Genomic DNA, 17,596 nt, shown 5'->3' with positions numbered 1-17,596 from the left:
TCGTTGATAAAAAGCGTTTGTATGTATAACTTTGACATGCAATTCCTTATTTACACTCAGAGGGCCGCTGTTCATCGACACACAGCGGCGATACCGTTTATTTCACAGACCCTTTCCCAGTATCACACAATTTCACGGAGAAAAAGACAATACAGCGGTCACATCAAATTATTTTCCTACACGACACTTCTATTCAACGCTCGTCGTCGTTTACGGAGTTAATGTCTGCATTTGGAATACCATATATTTAGAGGATACGGACTGTGTTGTATTTTTAAAGCGTCTGTGGAGCTGAGACAATGCCTGGCCCTGAAGCAATGGCACGGCATTCGGTGCTTTTTTTGACTCTTCTGATTCAAATTGCACGAGGACAGGTCAGTTACTCCATCCCAGAAGAAATGACAAAAGGATCGATGGTAGGAAATATTGCGCAGGATTTGGGCTTGGATTTACAACGATTAAAGTCAGGAAAAGCGCGAATATTTACCAGAGACAGCACGGAATACATCGAACTGAACAGAAACACTGGATTGCTGCTTATCAGAGAGAAAATGGATCGCGAATCTCTTTGTGCAAAAACAACTCCGTGTGCGGTGCATCTTCAAATGATTTTGGAAAACCCGATGGAATTATACACGATTACAATAGAAATCACGGATATAAATGATAACGCTCCCAGTTTCCTGAAAAAGGACTTCAGATTTGAGATCAGCGAATCGGCGGCGTCAGGTGCTGGTTTTATGCTCGGCAGAGCTTTCGATCCGGATGTAGGAACACATGCTCTACAGAGCTACTCGCTTAAACCGAGTGATCAATTCCGGCTTGAATTGCACAGTCAGGCAGATGGTAGTAAAAACGTCGAAATTATTTTACAAAGGCCACTTGATAGAGAAACACAAAGCTCATTTACTTTGTTGTTAGAAGCGTTTGATGGAGGCGATCCGGTGCTCTCTGGCACTGTACAGATACACATCATTGTGTTAGATAATAATGATAATGCTCCTGTTTTTATGCAAAAGGTATATAAAACCACAATATCAGAAAACGCACCAAAAGGTACTATATTAACAATGGTGAGCGCGTCTGATGCAGACGAAGGATCCAACAGTGTAGTGACGTACTACATATCTGACACAATGGACAGTAATGTGTTCGACATGTTTCTTGTTAAAGAGCAAACTGGTGAACTAATATTAAACGGCCAGGTTGACTATGAAAAGGTGAGCCATTATGAATTGAATATTCAGGCAAAAGATCAAGGAGGGCTTTCTAACACATGCAAAGTAATTATCGACGTGCTGGACATTAATGATAATTCGCCTAGTATTCAGATTCTGTCTAGTTCCCATTCCATACCTGAAGGCTCTAAGTTTGGTACTGTTGTTGCAATGCTAAATGTTGATGATATTGATTCAGGTGTAAATGGTCAGGTTCATTGTGTCATAAATGAGAATATTCCCTTTGCCATAACATCTCAGTCTAGTAGCTTCTTCAGCTTGCAAACAGAGCAGGATTTGGATAGAGAGAGAAAAGCTGAGTACAATATCAGTGTAATATGTGCTGACGAGGGAGTTCCAGCGCTCTCCAGCAGTGTCTCTCTCCGTGTGCAGATGCAAACAGAGCAGGATTTGGATAGAGAGAGAAAAGCTGAGTACAATATCAGTGTAATATGTGCTGACGAGGGAGTTCCAGCGCTCTCCAGCAGTGTCTCTCTCCGTGTGCAGATATCAGATGTGAATGACAATGCTCCTGTATTTGAGAAAAGTCACTATGAGGCCTGTGTGCTGGAGAATAACACACCTGGTCTCTCTATATTTACAGTTAAAGCCAGTGATGCTGATTGGAATCAGAATGCCCGTGTTTCTTATATTCTAGAAGACAGCACTGTTAATGGAGTCTCTGTCTCATCATATGTGTCAGTTCATCCTGACAGCGGACTGATTACAACTGTGCGCTCTTTCGACTATGAACAACTCAAAGATTTCCACTTCCGGGTAAAAGCGCAAGATGGAGGCTCTCCTCCGCTCAGCAGTAACGCAACAGTGAAAATAATTATTCAAGATGAGAACGACAACGCTCCTCAGGTTCTGTATCCAGTACAGACTGGTGCTTCTGTGGTGGCTGAGATTGTGCCTCGTGCTGCAGATGTTGGATATCTGGTCACTAAAGTGGTGGCTGTTGATGTGGACTCTGGACAGAATGCCTGGCTCTCCTATAAACTACAGAAAGCTACAGACAGAGCGCTGTTTAAAGTGGGGTTACAGAATGGAGAAATAAGAACTGTGCGACAAGTGACTGATAAAGATGCTGTCAAACAAAAACTGACTGTTGTTGTGGAGGATAACGGACAGCCCTCTCGCTCAGCTGTCGTCTCCATTAACGTGGCTGTGGCTGACAGCTTTCCTGAAGTGTTGTCAGAGTTCACAGACTTTACGCATGAAAAACAGTATGACAAAAACCTGACATTTTATTTAGTTCTCGCACTGGCTGCTGTTGCTTTCTTATTTATCACTTGTGTGGTTGTCATAATATCAGTAAAGGTCTACAGATGGAGACAATCTCGCTTCTTATATCAGTCCAATCTGCCTGTTATTCCGTACTATCCACCGCATTACGCAGACACAGGAGTCACTGGAACTCTGCCGCACGGGTATAATTATGAAGTGTGCATGACGACTGACTCGAGGAAGAGTGACTGTAAATTTTCTACACTCGGTGGACAGAATGTCTTAGTGGTGGACCCGAGTTTTGCTGAGACAATACAGCGCACGATCAAGAAAAATAGTTCCATCGACGATCTCAGCTCTGCAGAATCGGTAAGAAAGGTTACGTTAGACTTTTAATATTATTATTATCATTATTATTATTATTATAATTATTAATATTATTAAATGTATTATTATTTATTAGCGGAAAAGACAAATAATATGGCTGCCCAAGTAGACCATAAACAAATAGGCTTGGAGAACTGTGCGATTGCGTGTTTTAGGTCGTGAATAAACAATTACTTATGTAACTTTTTTTTTTTTTTACTTTTCATTATAATACATGCATCTCGAACTTTTGCAGAAGTCACACTGTTTTCCTTATGTTGCGTATTACTAGTGTTGGTTCGAGCTATTCAAGATCGTATCATACAACTAACTAGAAAACTGTAAAGTTCGGCATTGGTGCATGTAAAGTTGATACGTTTGTTCGAAAAGGAAAAGAAACTCTTAAGTGTGCATGACGGTCACACAATTTGTTCTTGCAAATTTGTTCTTGCAAATTGTTTCATGTGTTGTAAGACTCAGAGAATTGTCCTCTTTTTCCCTCTTCTTTTTTCTATGTAGTCGAAATGGCGTTAGTGGTGGACCAATGAGTCACAATTAGATTGCATTGGGTTAAGCGTCGTATTTTTTATGTAGGCTGCGTGAAATAAATAAAAGAAGAATGTGAATAATTGGAAAATACGGAATTATTTTGGTACAATGCAGAGGCATTTTGACACCTTTCAGCACGACTTTTGTTGAACAGCGCCTCATGTGAAGTTGTCTGCTACTATTAAACAGAGGACTGTGATCTTCATTATGTTCTTTGATCGGAAGTATTATACTTTTGCTAAAATACCTCAAGGTTTATTCTTCACTTTTGCCTTTCTGGTTCCAAGTCATTTATTTAATCATCGGAGAATTCAGATGACTGGTTTTAAATGAGAGATAAATAGGCCTAGAAGACAGTAAATGCCGTTGCTAAAATTCTCTTTAGGCATAAATATATAAACCTGCTTTGCGATTCCTAATTTACACTCAGAGGGCCGCTGTTCGTCGACAAATGGAGGAGAAACTGTGTATTTGACAGACCCACCCCCAGCATCACATAATATCAGAGAGAAAGAAAGAAAAGCTACCGTCTCACTCAGATATTATTTTCTTGCACGGATTTTCTGTAGAAAACTCGTCGAGTGCATCCATAATTCAAGTCAATACAATTTCATTTAATTTTATAGGTTTAAAGGATACACTGATAAGTTGTTGTTTCTTATTCGATTATCGGTGCAATTGAGACAATGCCTGATGCAATGGTAAGACGCTTGGTGCTGTTTTTGACTCTTCTGGTTCACGTAGCGCGAGGACAAGTCAGTTACTCGATTCCTGAGGAAATGGAAAAAGGATCGATAGTGGGAAACATTGCGCAGGATTTGGGCTTGGATTTACAACGACTAAAGTCAGGAAAAGCGAGAATTTATTCAAGAGACAGTACGGAATACATTGAACTGAACAGAAACACTGGATCGCTGCTTAGCAGAGAGAAAATGGACCGCGAATCTCTTTGTGCAAAAACAACTCCTTGTGCTTTGCATATTCAAATGATTATGGAAAACCCAATGGAATTCTACACGATTACAATAGAAATCACGGATATCAATGATAACGCTCCTAGTTTCCAGAGAAAGGAATTTAGATTTGAGATCAGCGAATCGGCGGCGGCAGGTGCTGGTTTTATGCTCGGCAGAGCTTTCGATCCGGATGTAGGAACACATGCTCTTCAGAGATACTCGCTGAAACCGACTGATAGATTTCGGCTTGAATTGCACAATCAGGCAGACGGTAGTAAAAACGTCGAGATGATTTTACAAAACCCACTTGATAGAGAATCGCAAAGCTCACTTATTTTGTTGTTAGAAGCGTTTGGTGGAGGCGATCCGGTGCTCTCCGGCACTGTGCAGATACACATCACTGTGTTAGATATTAATGATAATGCTCCCGTCTTTACACAAAAAATATATAAAACCACAATAACAGAAAATGCAACAAAAGGTACTATATTAACAATGGTGAGCGCGTCTGATACAGACGAAGGATCCAACAGTGTAGTAACGTACTACATATCTGACACAGTGGAGAAAAATGTGGCCGAAATATTCTTAATTAATGAAAAAAGTGGTGAACTAATTTTAAATGGTCTGGTTGACTATGAAAAGGTGAGCCATTATGAAATTAATATCCAGGCAAAAGATCAAGGAGGACTATCTAATGCATGCAAAGTAATTATCGATGTTCTCGACATTAATGATAATTCGCCTAGTATTAATATTGTGTCGAATTCCCGTTCAATATCTGAAGGATCAAAGTCTGGTACTGTTGTTTCAGTCCTAAATGTTGATGATCTTGATTCAGGTGTAAATGGCCAGGTTCAGTGCGTCTTAAATGACGACATTCCCTTTTCTATTACTTTTCCCCTGCTAGCAATTTCGTCAGCTTGCAAACAGAGCAGGAATTGGACAGAGAAAGAGAAGCTGAGTACAATAACAGTGTAATATGTGCTGATGAGGGAGTACCAGCGCTCTCCAGCAGTGTCTCTCTCCGTGTGCAGATATCAGATGTTAATGACAATGCTCCTGTCTTTGAGAAAAGTCACTATGAGGCATGTGTGGTGGAGAATAACACACCTGGTCTCTCTATATTTACAGTTAAAGCCAGTGATGCTGATTGGAATCAGAATGCCCGTGTTTCTTATATTCTAGAAGACAGCACTGTTAATGGAGTCTCTGTCTCATCATATGTGTCAGTTCATCCTGACAGCGGACTGATTACAGCTGTGCGCTCTTTTGACTATGAACAACTTAAAGATTTCCACTTCCGGGTAAAAGTACAAGATGGAGGCTCTCATCCGCTCAGCAGTAACACGACAGTAAAAATTACTATTCAAGATCAGAATGACAACACTCCTCAGGTTGTGTATCCAGTAAAGACTGGTGCTTCTGTGGTGGCTGAGATTGTGCCTCGTGCTGCTGATGTTGGATATCTGGTCACTAAAGTGGTGGCTGTTGATGTGGACTCTGGACAGAATGCCTGGCTCTCCTATAAACTACAGAAAGCTACAGACAGAGCGCTGTTTAAAGTGGGGTTACAGAATGGAGAAATAAGAACTGTGCGACAAGTGACTGATAAAGATGCTGTCAAACAAAAACTGACTGTTGTTGTGGAGGATAACGGACAGCCCTCTCGCTCAGCTGTGGTCTCCATTAACGTGGCTGTGGCTGACAGCTTTCCTGAAGTGCTGTCAGAGTTCACAGACTTTACGCATGAAAAACAGTATGACGAGAACCTGACCTTTTATTTAGTTATTGCGCTGGCTGCTGTTTCTTTTCTATTTATTACATGTTTGGTTGTCATAATATCAGTAAAGATCTACAGATGGAGACAATCTCGCTTCTTATATCAGTCCAATATGCCTATTATTCCGTACTATCCACCGCATTACGCAGATACAGGAGTCACTGGAACTCTGCCGCACGGGTATAATTATGAAGTGTGCATGACGACTGACTCGAGGAAGAGTGACTGTAAGTTTTCTACACTCGGTGGACAGAATGTCTTAGTGGTGGACCCGAGTTTCACTGAGACGATGCAATGCGCAATCAAGGAAAATAACGGGTTGGAAAGTGAATATTCGACATCGGTAAGAACAATACTTTATACTTCACAAAACAAACAAAATCAAAATGTATGAAAAAAAACCCATCGTTAAACTAATTACATGAAACACTAATTTTAAACATTATTAACATTATCTTTTTATTATCTGTAGTTGTAATGCTAAAGTGTCTATTTAGATTAGGCCACTTTCAGCACCACATCGTGGACAGCGCCATAGTGTAGTCTTGCCAGGTTAAATTAGACAGTAAGGGTCAAACTATTTAGTTTCATTAGCTAAATCAAAACCATGCCAACAGAATAACTAGATTTTTAAAATAACATTGCTACTGCTGTTCTTTATTTTTATTTTAGTATTTTTCCACAAAAGTTTTGAAAAAACACTTTCTGCTAAATTTAATCTGTTGTGATTTTATTTGTAGTGCTCGTTTTAAACTCACAGGGACGCTGTTTGTCAATGTAGCACGTTGTCTGTGTGTATTTCTAACCCTGCACCATCATCCCATATTCACAGTGAGAGAGGAAAGGAGAAAACGCTTTCAGATCGCTTATTATCGTCAAGTGTCTTGAAACCAACGCGACATTTTGTACTTACGGTGATTAAAGTATTTTGAATGTACTATTTTCCCATTACAATACGCCTCTTCGAAATCGTTGGGAACCTTTTTTTTTCTCTCTCTGTGGTTTGTCGGTGATATCGAGGGAAAAAAATGCATTGTGTCGTGATATGGTATTCGGTATTGTTTTCCGTCGTCCTGCTTCATTCGGCACGAGGACAAGTCAGTTACTCCATTCCAGAAGAAATGACTAAAGGCTCAATTGTGGGAAATATCGCGCAGGATTTGGGCTTGGATTTACAAAGACTAAGGTCAGGAAAAGCGCGCTTATATACAGGCGACAGTACTGAATACATTGGTCTCAGTAAAGACACTGGCTTGCTGCTTATCAAAGAGAAAATGGATCGCGAGTCTCTTTGTGCAAAAACGACCCCATGCGCTTTGCATCTTCAGCTGATTTTGGAAAACCCCATGGAATTATACACGATTACGGTTGAAATCACGGATATAAACGATAATCCACCCACTTTCCAGAAAAAGCGAATTCAGTTTGAAATCAGTGAATCGGCTGCAACAGGCGCGAGATTCTTGCTGGAGGGAGCCGTGGATGCCGACGTAGGAGTTAATGATCTTCAAAGCTATTCTCTTAAACCAACTGATAATTTTGTCCTTGAACTGCACAGTCAGCCAGACGGTGATAAAAGCGTCGAAATGGTTTTGCAGAGATCACTTGATAGAGAAAAGAAAGTAGTGGTTACATTATTGCTAACCGCTTTTGACGGTGGTGATCCGCAGTTATCGGGAACTGTTCAAATAGATGTTACTGTACTCGATGCTAATGATAATGCTCCTGTCTTTACGCAAAAGGTATATAAAGCCATATTAACTGAAAATGCAGCGAAGGGGTTTAAATTGACCACATTCAGTGCCACTGACGCAGATGACGGATCTAATGGTCATGTGACATACTACGTTGCAAGCAAAGATGATATTGTGCGAAATATGTTTATTATTGATCAGCATAGTGGCGAGGTAACTTTAAATGGCTTCGTTGACTTTGAAAAGGCAAGTCACTATCAGATTGATATTCAGGCTAAAGATCAAGGGGGGCTTTCTGATTCCTGTAAGATGATTATTGATGTGTTGGACATTAATGATAACAAACCAGTGATAAGCTTACTCTCTATATCAAACTCTGTGTCTGAGGACTCCACGCCTGGAACAGTTGTTGCTATGATGAAAGTAGATGATACAGACTCAGGTGTGAATGGCCAGATTCATTGCACGATAAATGACAACATTCCATTTGCTCTTATATCATCATCCAGTAATTTCATCAGCCTGCGTATAGAGCAGCAACTGGACAGAGAGAGAGATGCTGAATACAATATCAGTGTCACATGCTCTGATCAGGGGGTGCCTGCGCTCTTCAGCAGTGCCTCTCTGTCTTTACAAATATCAGATGTGAATGACAATGCTCCTGTCTTTGAGAAAAGTCACTATGAGGCATGTGTGGTGGAGAATAACACACCTGGTCTCTCTATATTTACAGTTAAAGCCAGTGATGCTGATTGGAATCAGAATGCCCGTGTTTCTTATATTCTAGAAGACAGCACTGTTAATGGAGTCTCTGTCTCATCATATGTGTCAGTTCATCCTGACAGCGGACTGATTACAGCTGTGCACTCTTTCGACTATGAACAGCTGAAAGATTTCCACTTCCGAGTAAAAGCACAAGATGGAGGCTCTCCTCCACTCAGTAGTAACGCGACAGTAAAAATTACTATTCAAGATCAGAATGACAACACTCCTCAGGTTCTGTATCCAGTACAGACTGGTGCTTCTGTGGTGGCTGAGATTGTGCCTCGTGCTGCAGATGTTGGATATCTGGTCACTAAAGTGGTGGCTGTTGATGTGGACTCTGGACAGAATGCCTGGCTCTCCTATAAACTACATAAAGTTACAGACAGAGCGCTGTTTGAAGTGGGTTTGCAGAATGGAGAAATAAGAACTGTGCGACAAGTGACTGATAAAGATGCGGTCAAACAAAAACTGACGGTTGTTGTGGAGGATAACGGACAGCCCTCTCGCTCAGCTGTGGTCTCCATTAACGTAGCTGTAGCTGACAGCTTTCCTGAAGTGCTGTCAGAATTCACAGACTTTACGCATGAAAAACAATATAATGACAGCCTGACTTTTTATTTAATCTTGGCTCTCACAGTGGTCTCCCTGCTCTTCATAGTCTCAATTACTTTAATAATTTCAGTGAAAATCTACAGATGGAGGCAGAATAAGCTATTTTATAAATCTGGGGCAAATCTACCTGTAATTCCATATTACCCTCCAGTCTATGCAGACGGCACATTGCAGCATGTGTATAATTATGAAATGTGCGGGACCACTGATTCAAGGATGAGTGACATGAAGTTTATCAGGCCCTACAGTCAGAACACACTGGTGAGCCAGAGTCGTTTGGGAACAGTTCAGAGAGAAAAGAAGGAGCAGGAGGTTGACGACCTGACTTTAGAGGTGAGACCTTGTTTGATGTTTTAAAATCATCTCATCATCTCATGGAGACCAGAGAGTGTTGTACTTCTATAATGTGTGTTTCAGACCTTGATATCATGTACTCACTATTATCCTCTACAGTTTAAAGAGGTCACCCCCCTCACCCACCCATGACTTAAGAATTGCCAGAAAAAGAAAATATTACATGAATATGTAAATCATAAGCTAACAATTAACAATAAATAAACAGATCAGGCAGTTTGCATGTGCCTGTTAGTTACTCTCACAATTGTCTAAAATGTTCGCTCATACAGTGGATCCAAAAAGTATCTAGACACTTGTCAAAATTAAAAAAGCAAATGCTTTATAAAACAAAATATCAAAACAACTTGCATTTACATCAGTCAAAATATTTCACAAAATGTTCTTTCTTTAGTTTCAAAATATGAAGCAATAAATAAAAACCAGTCATCTAAATATGAAAGATAACATGTGTCAAAGTACAGTTCATTCTGTGAAGCATGCTAGCATAAGTTTGCTGAGTTTGCTTCTTTGCTCAGACATGATACTTAAAGTATTTATAAGGTGAATATTTTAAAATATTTTTTTTTTATGTTATATAAATTTAAAAAATTGTGCTGGATCACGTTATACGCATTTTGTAATTTAATATGCATTTATTTGATCACAAAATAAATTATAAACCAGAAGTGTTCTATAAGTAGTTTATATTTTTACTCAGAGTCTTACAAGTTATGTGCATAATACAAGTACGTAACGCATGATTTTATATATAGGATATTTCACTTTTTTTTTTTTTTTAATCCTTAATATTTATTTCCATTAAATGACTTTTGTAGTGCCGTATTTGGGCTCTAAGTGCCGCTGTTCAACCTATATTGCCTTTCTGGTGTGTGCTTTTAGCCCTCCCTTTAACGAAACCCAAAGCAATGGCATAATTCAGATAGGGATGCTACATAACAGACCACCATCAGATTCATTTCCAGGTTCTTTAACACGAACGAAGACGCAATTTGCTGGAAACATATTTAATCGCACATTTTGCTTTTTTGAATGCTTTTGCTCTGTCTTTGTTGATCAAAAATGGAGTCGGGAGGAAAAGGCTGGCGTTATGGGTCGTTATTCTTCTATACAGCGTGTGCGTTGGCTTTATTTTCCCCTCGCGTGACCGGACAGATTCGTTATTCTATACCTGAGGAAATGCCAGTGGGCTCGTTTGTTGGAAATATTGACTCGGACCTTGGGCTTGAGCCGAAGAGGCTGATTTCAGGAAAAGCGCGTGTTTTCACCGCAGACAGCAGTGAGTACATTGGACTGGATAAGGAGAATGGGCATCTGGTTGTTAAAAACAAAATAGACAGAGAAGAGCTATGCGGAGAGGTATCTGCCTGTAGTGTGAGTTTTGATGTCATTTTAGAAAATCCGATGGAGCTTTATCGAGTTAGTGTTGACATACAGGACATAAATGACAACAGCCCCGTCTTTCCGAAATCTAAAATCGAGCAAAAAATAAGCGAATTGGCGGTTTTAGGTGCGCGATTTCCATTAGAGAGCGCAATAGATCCAGATGTGGGAGTGAACACGCTACAGAAATATACTCTTCAACCCACCGATCATTTCAAGCTTAATGTTCAGAATGGCGCTGGTGGTAACAAAAACGTCGAGATGGTTCTTCATTCTCCTCTTGATAGAGAAAAGAAGCAGCATCATAATCTGATTCTAACCGCTTTAGATGGTGGAAAACCACAAAGGTCCGCAACTGTGCAGATTAATATCATTGTTCTAGATGTCAATGACAACGCACCTGTGTTTAGCCAGGCGTCTTATAAAACATCAGTTGTTGAAAATGCTCCTAAAACTACAATCGTGACTAAAATCAGTGCGACCGATGCTGACGAGTCTAGTCACGGCATTCAATATAATTTTGAGCACGTGACATATACGGTGAAAGCTTTGTTCTCCATAGATGCGGATTCTGGGGAGGTTAAAGTCATAGGCGATATAGATTATGAAAAACACAAGCAGTTTACAGTCAAAGTCAAAGCTTCAGATCACGGAGGTTTGACTGACTCGAGTGAAATAATTATTGACGTCATTGACGTAAATGACAACGCACCAAAAATTACAATAATGTCTTTTTCTAGTGCAGTATCTGAAGACGCAGCACCTGGAACTGTTATAGCAATGATAAATGTTCAGGATCTGGATTCAGGTGACAACAATAAGATTACATGTTCAATTGATTTAAACTCTCCATTTAAAATCGTATCCTCCTTAACTAATTATTACAACCTGGTGACAGACTCAGAACTAGACAGGGAACAAACAGCAGAGTATAATATCACTATAACTGCTGTAGATGGGGGAAACCCACCTCTTTCAAGTAAAGACATTTTTAACCTTAAGATATCTGATGTGAATGATCACACACCTCAGTTTGAGCAGGAATCATATAATGCCTTCATAGCTGAAAATAACCCTCCATCTACAACTATTCTGACTGTTAAAGCAATCGACATGGACTGGGGGCAAAATGCGAAGGTTTCATATTTTCTTATCGACGGAGATTTGAATGGAGCACCTCTGGCATCTTACATCTCCATAAATTCAGAGAGCGGTGTGATCTATGCAGAAAAATCCTTTGATTACGAACAACTGAAATCATTCAAAATGCAAGTCAAAGTGCAAGATGGGGGCTCACCCCTTTTATCCAACAACGTGACTGTAAACATTATAATCCAAGATGAGAATGACAACGCTCCTCAGGTTCTGTATCCAGTACAGACTGGTGCTTCTGTGGTGGCTGAGATTGTGCCTCGTGCTGCAGATGTTGGATATCTGGTCACTAAAGTGGTGGCTGTTGATGTGGACTCTGGACAGAATGCCTGGCTCTCCTATAAACTACAGAAAGCTACAGACAGAGCGCTGTTTGAAGTGGGTTTACAGAATGGAGAAATAAGAACTGTGCGACAAGTGACTGATAAAGATGCGGTCAAACAAAAACTGACTGTTGTTGTGGAGGATAACGGACAGCCCTCTCGCTCAGCTGTGGTCTCCATTAACGTGGCTGTGGCTGACAGCTTTCCTGAAGTGCTGTCAGAGTTCACAGACTTTACGCATGAAAAACAATATAATGACAACTTGACGTTTTATTTAATATTGGCTCTCGCAGTGGTCTCTCTGCTCTTCATAGTCTCAATTATTTCAATAATTTCAGTGAAAATCTACAGATGGAGGCAGAATAAACTATTTTATCAATCTGGGGCAAATCTACCTGTAATTCCATATTACCCTCCAGTCTACACAGACGGCACATTGCAGCATGTGTATAATTATGAAATGTGCGGGACCACTGATTCAAGGATGAGTGACATGAAGTTTATCAGGCCCTACAGTCAGAACACACTGGTGAGCCAGAGTCGTATGGGAACAGTTCAGAGAGAAAAGAAGGAGCAGGAGGTTGACGACCTGACTTTAGAGGTGAGACCTTGACTGATGTTTTAATATAATCTCATCAGACTTCATTTAATAAGAGCCCAGGGAGTATTGCAACACTTTTTGGTTTAATGTCTATAACTCAAACGTTTATGTCATTTTCCCACCTTTTCCCACTACAGCTTAAAGTTGTTTTGAAATCTCTGTCTTCTCCCTAAAAAAACTGTCAATAATTGGAAAAACAACATTGAACAAATGCATAAAAGAGAATAAGAATAAATAACAGACTGTGTGTGGGTTGCTCACTCTCACAGTTGTTTAATGAAGGGCTATACACTGTGTCGTTTTGTGCAGTTTTGTTAGTCTAGTAGAAGTACATTGGAAATGTATTTCTTTTTATTCATTTATATTTTAGTTGAATATTTTGAGGAGATATTATATATAAAATTAGACAAGAGTATCTGCTGAATTAGTTATGTTCTGTAAATTCTTCAGATTTTTAACACAATGTTACAAATGCTGCTCTCACCTCAGGAAGACGATGGTCTTGTATGATAGTGAATTCACCCCTGTATAAAATTAAAGGGATAGTTCACTCAGAAATTAGAATTCTGTAATTATTTACTCACACTCATGTAGTTTCCGAATCTATATGACTTACTTTTGTGGAACTTAAAAGAAAATATTTTGAGAAATGTCTCTTTTTTTGTTTTTATGCCCCTCTCTCTCTCTCTCTCTCTCTCTCTATATATACAGAATTTAAATTTGTAGGGGGAATATCCCTTTAATAAATAGTTAAACTAACAGTGTTACAACCCTGTACTACAACAGTACCCTGTTTGAGGTTCTCAGATTTATGAAGCATGTGTCACAATCCTCTTTCCCTTCTCACACTTTGATCTTTTAAGCTGTGGCATCTTATCAGAATGCATAACCTCATATATGGTTTCTTTAACTTTTTTTTAATTTATTTTTATTTAAGTCCTTGATAGTTTTTCTTTTCTTTTCTTTTCTTTTCTTTTCTTTTCTTTTCTTTTCTTTTCATAAAGTGGCCATTCCGTAGTACTGTATTTGGACTCTAAGTGCCGCTGTTCAACATAGTAAGCAAGTGTGTTTTTATCCCTCCCCTTAACAAAACCCAAAGCAATGGCATAATTTCACACATCATAAACGGCTAACCTTGGATGCTACGTAACAGATATCCAAATAACGTTCACCTTCGTTAGTTTCTTTAATCCACACGAAGACGCAATTTGTTGGAAACATATAATTCATAGCACATTTTCCTTTGAATGCTTCTGCTCAGTCTTTGTTGATCAAAAATGGAGTCGGGAGGAAAAGGCTGGCGTTATGGGTCGTTATTCTTCTATACAGCGTGTGCGTTGGCTTTATTTTCCCCTCGCGTGACCGGACAGATTCGTTATTCTATACCTGAGGAAATGCCAGTGGGCTCGTTTGTTGGAAATATTGCCTCAGATCTCGGGCTTGAGCCGAAGAGACTGATTTCAGGAAAAGCGCGTGTTTTCACCGCAGACAGCAGTGAGTACATTGGACTGGATAAGGAGAATGGGCATCTGGTTGTTAAAAACAAAATAGACAGAGAAGAGCTATGCGGAGAGATATCTGCCTGTAGTGTGAGTTTTGATGTCATTTTAGAAAATCCAATGGAGCTTTATCGAGTTAGTGTTGACATACAAGACATTAACGACCACAGTCCTGTTTTTCCGAAATCTAGAATTGAGCAAGAAATCAGCGAATTAGCGGTTCTAGGTGCGCGATTTCCATTAGAGAGCGCAATAGATCCAGATGTGGGAGTGAACACGGTACAGAAATATACTCTTCAACCCACCGATCATTTCAAGCTTAATGTTCAGAATGGTGATGACGGTAGTAAAAACGTCGAGATGGTTCTTCATTCTCCTCTTGATAGAGAAAAGAAGCAGCATCATAATTTGATTCTGACGGCTTTCGATGGTGGAAAACCACAAAGGTCCGCAACTGTGCAGATTAATATCATTGTTCTAGATGTCAATGACAACGCTCCCGTGTTTACCCAGTCGTCTTATAAAACATCAGTTGTTGAAAATGCTCCTAAAAGCACAATCGTAACAAAAGTCAGTGCAACAGATGCTGACGAGTCTAGTCACGGCATTCAGTACTATTTTGAGCACGCGACATCTATGGTCAAAGCTTTGTTCTCCATAGATGCGGATTCTGGGGAGGTTAAAGTCATAGGTGATATAGATTATGAAAAACACAAGCAGTTTAAAATCAAAGTCAAAACTAAAGATCACGGAGGTTTGACTGACTCGAGTGAGATAATAATTGACGTCATTGACGTAAACGATAACACGCCCAAAATTACAATAATGTCTTTTTCTAGTGCAGTATCTGAAGACGCAGCACCTGGAACTGTTATAGCAATGATAAATGTTCAGGATCTGGATTCAGGTGACAACAATAAGATTACATGTTCAATTGATTTAAACTCTCCATTTAAAATCGTATCCTCCTTAACTAATTATTACAACCTGGTGACAGACTCAGAACTAGACAGGGAACAAACAGCAGAGTATAATATCACTATAACTGCTGTAGATGGGGGAAACCCACCTCTTTCAAGTAAAGAAATTTTGAACCTAAAGCTATCTGATGTGAATGATCACACACCTCAGTTTGAGCAGGAATCATATAATGCCTTCATAGCTGAAAATAACCCTCCATCTACAACTATTCTGACTGTTAAAGCAATCGACATGGACTGGGGGCAAAATGCGAAGATTTCATATTTTCTTATCGACAGAGATTTGAATGGAGCACCTCTGGCATCATACATCTCTATAAATTCAGAGAGTGGAGTGATATATTCAGAAAAATTATTTGATTACGAACAACTGAAATCATTCAAAATGCAAGTCAAAGCTCAAGATGGGGGCTCACCCCTTTTATCCAACAACGTGACTGTAAACATTATAATCAAAGATCAGAATGACAACGCTCCTCAGGTTCTGTATCCAGTACAGACTGGTGCTTCTGTGGTGGCTGAGATTGTGCCTCGTGCTGCAGATGTTGGATATCTGGTCACTAAAGTGGTGGCTGTTGATGTGGACTCTGGACAGAATGCCTGGCTCTCCTATAAACTACAGAAAGCTACAGACAGAGCGCTGTTTGAAGTGGGTTTACAGAATGGAGAAATAAGAACTGTGCGACAAGTGACTGATAAAGATGCGGTCAAACAAAAACTGACTGTTGTTGTGGAGGATAACGGACAGCCCTCTCGCTCAGCTGTGGTCTCCATTAACGTAGCTGTAGCTGACAGCTTTCCTGAAGTGCTGTCAGAGTTCACAGACTTTACGCATGAAAAACAATATAATGACAGCCTGACTTTTTATTTAATCTTGGCTCTCGCAGTGGTCTCCCTGCTCTTCATAGTCTCAATTATATCAATCATTTCAGTGAAAATCTACAGATGGAGGCAGAATAAGCTATTGTATAAGTCTGGGGCAAATCTACCTGTAATTCCATATTACCCTCCAGTCTACGCAGACGGCACATTGCAGCATGTGTATAATTATGAAATGTGCGGGACCACTGATTCAAGGATGAGTGACATGAAGTTTATCAGGCCCTACAGTCAGAACACACTGGTGAGCCAGAGTCATATGGGAACAGTTCAGAGAGAAAAGAAGGAGCAGGAGGTTGATGATCTGACTTTAGAGGTAAGATTCTCATAAGTGCTCATTGCAACAGCAGGAGTTTAAAAGCTTGAAGTGCATGCTGTACTCTACTTTCATTTTTTATTTTATTTTTTTAAGATAAACAGCAAGTAATTTACTTTAAAAACCTTATATGTTAGCAGAGGTTGATATGTATTGTTTTGTTTTGTTTTGTGAAACTAGACTGCTAGTTCAGTTTCTCAAACACGTCACAATATTGGTGCACAGTGAATACTATTCCACCCACACACGCTCTGATACTCAGTGTTGACACATTTTATCTTTCTCAGGCTTTCATGAAGAGATTATGTGACATTTATTTAAATATACAGCAATACATGCAATACAATTTTATTACAATGCAAAACATTAAACATTTTTAGTTTTGTGTGGCCACTTTAATACAAAATTGAATACAACATAAAAAAGGAGTTACACTTCTGTGAGATTTTGACGGGTAATTCCGTCATGCAGTTGTCCAGGCTTTAGCTGGATTTGCCATAATAATAGCTTCAATGACTGCTGTTTTTATACTTTTCCCTGTTCAAGTGATTCCATGGAGCTGCAGTTATGTATCAGTATGTCAGGGCTCTATAATACTGCAAATATTCCTCTGCCGTTGCAGCTATTTTTGTGTTGTGATTTCTGCATGTTTAAAACATTGAGGTGTTTTCTAAAAAGGCATTGATTGATACAGAATATGTGCATTTTTACCACATTTATCAGTTTTGAACATGTGCTACATTATCTGAAACACAATCAAAATTACTCATTAGGTCATAGTACTGTCCATAATCTGTATCAATTCAATTCAATTCAAGTCAAGTTTATTTGTATAGCGCTACCACGGGATGTCAGTCCCGTGGCAGAAACAGAGAAACAAATAGAGACATAAATAGCGTAGCTGCTGTTCCAACCAAGGAAAATTAATTTGTTTAAC

General features: G+C 39.5%; 3 protein-coding genes across 3 annotated transcripts in view; all 3 read left to right on the top strand.

Moving 5' to 3' along the window:
- The first annotated feature begins 6,993 nt into the window (after positions 1 to 6,993).
- On the top strand, positions 6,994 to 9,529 carry LOC107677986 (protocadherin gamma-A11-like). The gene has a single exon (XM_016473068.1). It carries the CDS (start codon positions 7,130 to 7,132, stop codon positions 9,527 to 9,529), a length of 2,400 nt encoding a protein of 799 aa, XP_016328554.1. The 5' UTR covers positions 6,994 to 7,129.
- Positions 9,530 to 10,443: 914 nt separating this feature from the next.
- LOC107677985 (protocadherin gamma-A5-like) lies at positions 10,444 to 12,997 on the top strand. The gene has a single exon (XM_016473067.1). It carries the CDS (start codon positions 10,589 to 10,591, stop codon positions 12,995 to 12,997), a length of 2,409 nt encoding a protein of 802 aa, XP_016328553.1. The 5' UTR covers positions 10,444 to 10,588.
- The window catches only part of LOC107677983 (protocadherin gamma-C5-like), a 54,347-nt gene continuing 47,385 nt past the window's right edge, over positions 10,635 to 17,596 (top strand). The window contains exons 1-2 of the mRNA XM_016473063.1: positions 10,635 to 10,641; positions 15,170 to 15,175. The gene's annotated coding sequence lies outside the window, so the exon portion shown is untranslated. The remainder of the gene's footprint in view (positions 10,642 to 15,169; positions 15,176 to 17,596) is intronic.

Source organism: Sinocyclocheilus anshuiensis, unplaced genomic scaffold, assembly GCF_001515605.1.
Source record: "Sinocyclocheilus anshuiensis isolate Anshui unplaced genomic scaffold, SAMN03320099.WGS_v1.1 scaffold260, whole genome shotgun sequence".
Lineage (NCBI taxonomy): Eukaryota > Metazoa > Chordata > Actinopteri > Cypriniformes > Cyprinidae > Sinocyclocheilus > Sinocyclocheilus anshuiensis.
The sequence above is the reverse complement of the archived record's forward strand: the minus strand, read 5'-3'. Positions and strand labels throughout refer to the sequence as shown.

Coding starts and splice junctions, on each gene's coding strand:
- LOC107677986 (XM_016473068.1), top strand. CDS start 7,130: ATGCATTGTGTCGTGATATGGTATTCGGTATTGTTTTCCGTCGTCCTG.
- LOC107677985 (XM_016473067.1), top strand. CDS start 10,589: ATGGAGTCGGGAGGAAAAGGCTGGCGTTATGGGTCGTTATTCTTCTAT.